The sequence below is a fragment of the Macrosteles quadrilineatus genome, unplaced genomic scaffold (genome assembly GCF_028750875.1).
Source record: "Macrosteles quadrilineatus isolate MER2022 unplaced genomic scaffold, UCM_ALF_1.0 Scaffold_5__1_contigs__length_97177068, whole genome shotgun sequence".
Taxonomy (NCBI): domain Eukaryota; kingdom Metazoa; phylum Arthropoda; class Insecta; order Hemiptera; family Cicadellidae; genus Macrosteles; species Macrosteles quadrilineatus.
Genome location: NW_026542598.1, coordinates 36,508,360 through 36,514,041, shown reverse-complemented (window position 1 = coordinate 36,514,041; position 5,682 = coordinate 36,508,360). Strand labels below are relative to the sequence as shown.

Below are 5,682 nucleotides of genomic sequence, written 5' to 3'. Positions count from 1 at the left end.
AAGTTACTTTTCAGCCACCCTGTATACATTGCCATGTCCTAACCCTCACCTATCCAGACCACTATGCTATTATTCCATCAGGTTCAAACAGTAACAGCCAGTTACAAATTAGCTCCGTATCGCTACAAAAAGAAGGTGTTAGATTAATATAATTGCTCCGCTCAATATTGCAAGCAGACAACTACATTTTACGCCTATTTAAAATTGAGATAATTCTATTTATATTTCGTTTATTAACAGTTGACCTTGGCAAGATGTGTTACAGGTGATACACGTGTCTGTTAACACTTGGAGGGAGGGGTTTGTAAAATACTGCTCTGCCTGATTGGCAGAACACCGACTTGCGTAGCCCACTAATTACAGTTTGACGTTTTAGCTAACTATTCATTTTTAAACTGTCCAATTATGTTTCCAACTGCTCGCGTCACACCATTTATCCCATTGACGTAGATTCAATCGTCCAAAAATAACCCCAGTTGGAATAGGTTCAGAGCAACTTCGAACTGCCATGTCTTCCCTGCCTTTGAGTGTTCTTCTGCTGATTGCGGTAAGCATAGATTCAAGTAATTCTAAAAATGTGTTTGATAAATTATAAACACTAGTCCCTATACCTGTGCTTGGCAACGGAGAGACGACGGAAATAGAGACGTTAGGGGGTATAAAACCCTTATTTTTAATTGGTGGCAGCTGTCATACCTATACTATAGTATTAGGGGGAAGTACTGTTTTTATTTTTCAAAATTGTTAATTTAAAGTTTTGGGTGTAAATATTTGTTTTAGGTCCCCCTAAACCCCCATAAATTGTTTTCAAGGTGATATCTGTATTGGGGTATGTGAGAGTGTGTTAAATTCAAACTAAACTTTTAATATGTCACCAAATATAATCTGGAATAGGTTCCCTGTAACAGCAAACCTAAGAACTCACTAGGCCTAATACAACTTAAATAGGTGATGAATTTGATATTTTAAAGGAAATATATTAAACTGAAAATCGAATTAGGCAAATGGAAATTTGCTTGGTCTGTAGATTTGCTGCAGCGGGGGTATTGAGTTTTTTTACACCATCGACATTTGTTTACATTTTGGTAAGCGATTATCTGAGTCATTTGTTTTATTTTACTTAGAATGTTTTGAAACGGAAAACGCACCTAGATAAAAGGAGGTTGCCAATTGTATGACGACGGTGGTTCAACATTTCTAACCAACCGTTAAGTTATAAGTAATTTACCATAGATACTTTTTTCAGGTCCAAGTATGGATTAGCAGTGCCATCACTAGTGAGTATTACTTTAACGGCTTTAACAATAAAATTCTGATAAATCAAAATGCACCCTTTTCTCTTAGATTGGTATTAAAAGTGTAAAAAGTATTTCTGTATGTGATATTTAATGAAATAGCGTTGTGCCTTTTTAGAGAGGGACTTCCAATGCGTGGACAGTTTTGTCTTTCAAAAACCTTTTTACACAATAGATGCTATAGTCTGTATGATGGAACCTTTCTTCTAGCCCTCCGTCTACCTTGGACTGGCCTGGGTCACCATTGACCAGTCCGCAGGTAAACGGTGGGTTAAAAAACAAGTCCCATCACACAGACTATACAACTTTAAGTGCGTTTTAAAGAACAAGGTGACAACATAATTTTGTTGCTGAAAGCCATTCATGGTTGGCCAAACTTTAGCATGGGACCTGAGTACTATCTCAAACATTGACCCATAAGAAAATCGCACCCAGACCTTTTAGAGTGTGTATGATGGTGGCTGTCTGACCTGTTTGTTGTGTGCTTAAGCCAGTGCCTAGGTAGATATAGGTTCAGGAGACAGGTTTCAACATACAGAGTATAGTATAATTAGGAGCACGCTAGTTTAGTTGGAGGACATGGGGTTTCAGTCTCAAGGGTTCGTGGCTCAAAACCCGCCAACCACCAATGGATTTTATCCATTCAATGCCGCGTCTCTTTAAACCGAGCCTGTAATGTATTTTATGGTTTTGGCCTTTATGCGTTCTTGAGAAAGTAGGACATAAATAAGTAGCTCATCTCTAAATACCCCTAACCGGTTCTATTAACTTTAAGTTATTCGCATTTACTCTCGCCCGATTGCATCCACCCTTATGATCCATCCACTGTCAAAATAGTATATTTCGTACCTAGGGCCGAAAATGAGGTTTTGCCGGCTCGAGATAGTTTTTAAGTTCGAGACGAAGTCGAGAACTTAAATCGATCGAGAGCTGCAAAACCATTTCGGTCCGTGGTACGAACGCTATTTTTCACCACACTTTACCCTATTACCACTATTCACCACTATAATAATGCACACTGATAGTCAACACAACTACAACTTTAAGGTTATGTGAAGAAATAATTTGAGGAATCAGCAAAAATAAAAATAAATAGTTGCTAGGCAACGATGACAATAACACAATTCTATTGCAATGCTATGGATTTTGATTTATTTAAAATGCATTCATGTTTTAAGTAAGCAAGCGGACAGCTGATTTTGCGGCCCCGGCCTGTAAAAACCTGCTCGGTCCCCAAATTACGATGACAGCTGGCATGGCCAGCAAAACGTAACTTTCAGCCACCAACTAACGTATGTAATACAGCCAAAAACATCATAGTGTGGTAAAAATATTTTTTCCGTTCGCTAACCTAAAAATTTGTTTATATCACATTGGTTAACGCTGCTAATCACACGATATCACCACGATATTGTACCATCAGTTATCACCTCTTGGAGCTTTCCACCATTTCTAAAAACAATTACTTTGGATGTATCCAAGTTAACGGTTCCGTGTGTCACAGTACCTCTCCAAATTGTTGATCATACGCTGTAAAACTGTAGATGTAGGGGCGAGTAAGACGATGTCGTATACATACATCAACATATTTATATTGTTTTCATCAAAATCACAGCCACCTCCCATTACTTCTGGCAGGTCGTTAACAAACTAAACATGCTAGGACTACATACACAGCCCTGCCTCAAACCTATAGAGTTGTCAAAACTTCCATATACAACGTCTTTGCACCAAACTCCAGTTGATGTACGGTACCTGTGTACTAATCCCGTAGAATCACTGTAATTTTCGTTGATACCCCAAGGCACGATGATTTGGAAATTAAAGCCCCTCGGTCATTGGTATCAAAAGCAGATTTGAAGTATAACAATCATATGAATATTTTATTATACATCCTAAATTAAATATGTTGTCTATTGTTGAGTACCCTTACTTAAATTCCACTGTAATTTTCAGATTAAGATCACTCCAGTCTAGGAGTCCAAAAATCAAAGCTAAAAATAATTTCCCTACAGACAATCGATAAAAACCCCTCTAAAATTCTCGGTGGAATTTTTATTCCCTTTTATGAACAGCGGAAAAATATTCGACCTTTTGAAACCCTCAGCACCCCTGAATATGTTATAAATAATCAATAAATTCAACAATAATACATTCGTCACGTGAAAAAAAATCATAGTGTTCTGTCCCTACAAGCCACTAGTATTGTTTAATGTTGTTTAACATGTCTTGTTTCAGTCACTAGTTTTTTAACGGTACTGCAGTTAGATGCAGATCCCGAAAATAAGTTTGGTACGACTACACAATCTTGGGTCCTGGCATGCCACGAAACAGGTCGAGGAAATATTGGGAGATTAACCACTCGGGCCTGGCCGATTCTGCAGGTGTTTATGGTCTTTGACAAGAAGTGCTCAGTGGAAGAGCTCAACGGATATCTGGCTTTGGACGAGCAAACCCTAAAGATGAGATATATTGTAAACGGGATCGTCATGGAGATTTCTCTCTCACAACCACCGACTAACCCCAATAGCGGTACGAGGGTGGAAGGTATCAGGCACCTACCAGCAAACGAGTGGAGACTACTCAAGGTTAGCCTTAGTTTTAAAAGTGCAGTTATGTTTTTCAAGAAGGGAGCCCCTACTAAAATGGTGTATATTAGTTTAATGGAAACCGTCCTAATCTAACTTACATGGTTCAATATAACTCCACTTAACCTAACATGACTTAACCTGCCATAAAAGAACATTTAAGGAAATTATAATAGTGGCAACCCTCTTTTTTTAAATACGTACAGTTATTAATGTAGTTTAAGGCGGGATTTCCTAGCTGCCAAATACGGCTCATTTTTTCAACACCTACTAACTACACGAGGACTAGCTGCTGGCAAGGGAAAATCTGTGCTTAAAAGGTTCAGATAACTTAAATCCTGCAGTCAAGTTTGGCTGCTAGGAAACCCCCCTTTAGTTTTTAGTAAAAGAAGCTCATTAAAAAGGTTTCTTAGCAAGTGAACATTTTGTCCATTAGATGACCACCCATTGCAGGCACAGTAACACTGCCTTTTTGTGGATTGCAGACATACTTGTAATACCCTTCTAATAGTTTGATTCGATCACTTTAAATAAAATTGTAGAAGAGTTTACCTACGTACTAAGGAATTTTGGTTCAATATCAGAGTAACTGTAATTGTTACCAAGCTAAAATAGTTTGCATTTAAAGATAAGATCTCAAAACTACTAACTTGTTTTCAATTTTTATTGCTAATGAAACTAGCAGCTGTTCAGTAAATGATTCAATCGTTTACATTATACTACTCTCTAGACAGTAAAAATGCTACTTCAGATCCGCAATGCATGCATTAAAAACAGCTGTTTTTGCTGCAGCATGACGAAAAAATCGATCGAGAGCTGCAAAACCATTTCGGTCCGTGGTACGAACGCTATTTTTCGCCACACTTTACCCTATTACCTCTATTCACCATTATAATAATGCACACTGATGGTCAACACAACTACAACTTTAAGGTTATGTGAAGAAATAATTTGAGGAATCAGCAAAAATAAAAATAAATAGTTGCTAGGCAACGGTGACAATAACACAATTCTATTGCATTGCTATGGATTTTGATTGTGTATTTAAAATGCATTCATGTTTTAAGTAAGTAAGCGGGCAGCTGATTTTGCGGCCCCGGCCTGTAAAAACCTGCTCGGTCCCCAAATTACGATGACATCTGGCATAGCCAGCAAAACTTAACTTTCAGCCACCAATTAACGTATGTAATTCAGCCAAAAACATCATAGTGTGGTGAAAATATTATAAACTTAACAACAGCTGGCCTATATAATGCATAACATTCTTGTCTGTTTGTAACTTCATTGTGCACGTATTTAAAAATAATATAATTCAGCCTATATACTACTCTAATGTCTTGTGTTTTCACAGAAAGAAGAAACTGAAAACAAATTTGTAGGACAAAGAGGTCCAATTCGAAGAGGGTCCGCTTCTGGGAGGAATACTAGGAGTAGAGGAGGATACCCCTACTCTCGTTCCCAAGCTTAAGTCTATTGCTGCTTGATTTAAATACATACTTAACATTGTTATGCTCAAGTATATTTTTTACTTGTTACACCTGTCTTTTACTTTCCACATTGGTCATCCCCTTACAACCAGCTCCTTCCTCAGTAAGGCAGTTGTACCATTCGATGAAATGCAAATGACATGGACTCGCCCTCTTACTAAACCCCTCATAAATAAACTTAGCATTCACAAGTACACTAATCCCATAAAAACATTGTTTTGCTGATTACAAGTAACTTCATCGTTACTTCAGAACACACATCGTTCAGAAAAAAGCTTTCTTGTAACTTTATTCGCTGTGATTGAGTTGGTG

The 5,682-nt window shown here is 37.7% G+C and overlaps 1 protein-coding gene across 1 annotated transcript; it reads left to right on the top strand.

Moving 5' to 3' along the window:
- Positions 1-474: 474 nt before the first annotated feature.
- On the top strand, positions 475-5,351 carry LOC128995526 (uncharacterized). The gene is made up of 4 exons (XM_054420545.1): positions 475-547; positions 1,247-1,277; positions 3,534-3,883; positions 5,235-5,351. The coding sequence occupies exons 1-4, from the start codon at positions 509-511 to the stop codon at positions 5,349-5,351; spliced, it is 537 nt and encodes a 178-aa protein (XP_054276520.1). The 5' UTR covers positions 475-508.
- Positions 5,352-5,682: the final 331 nt, after the last annotated feature.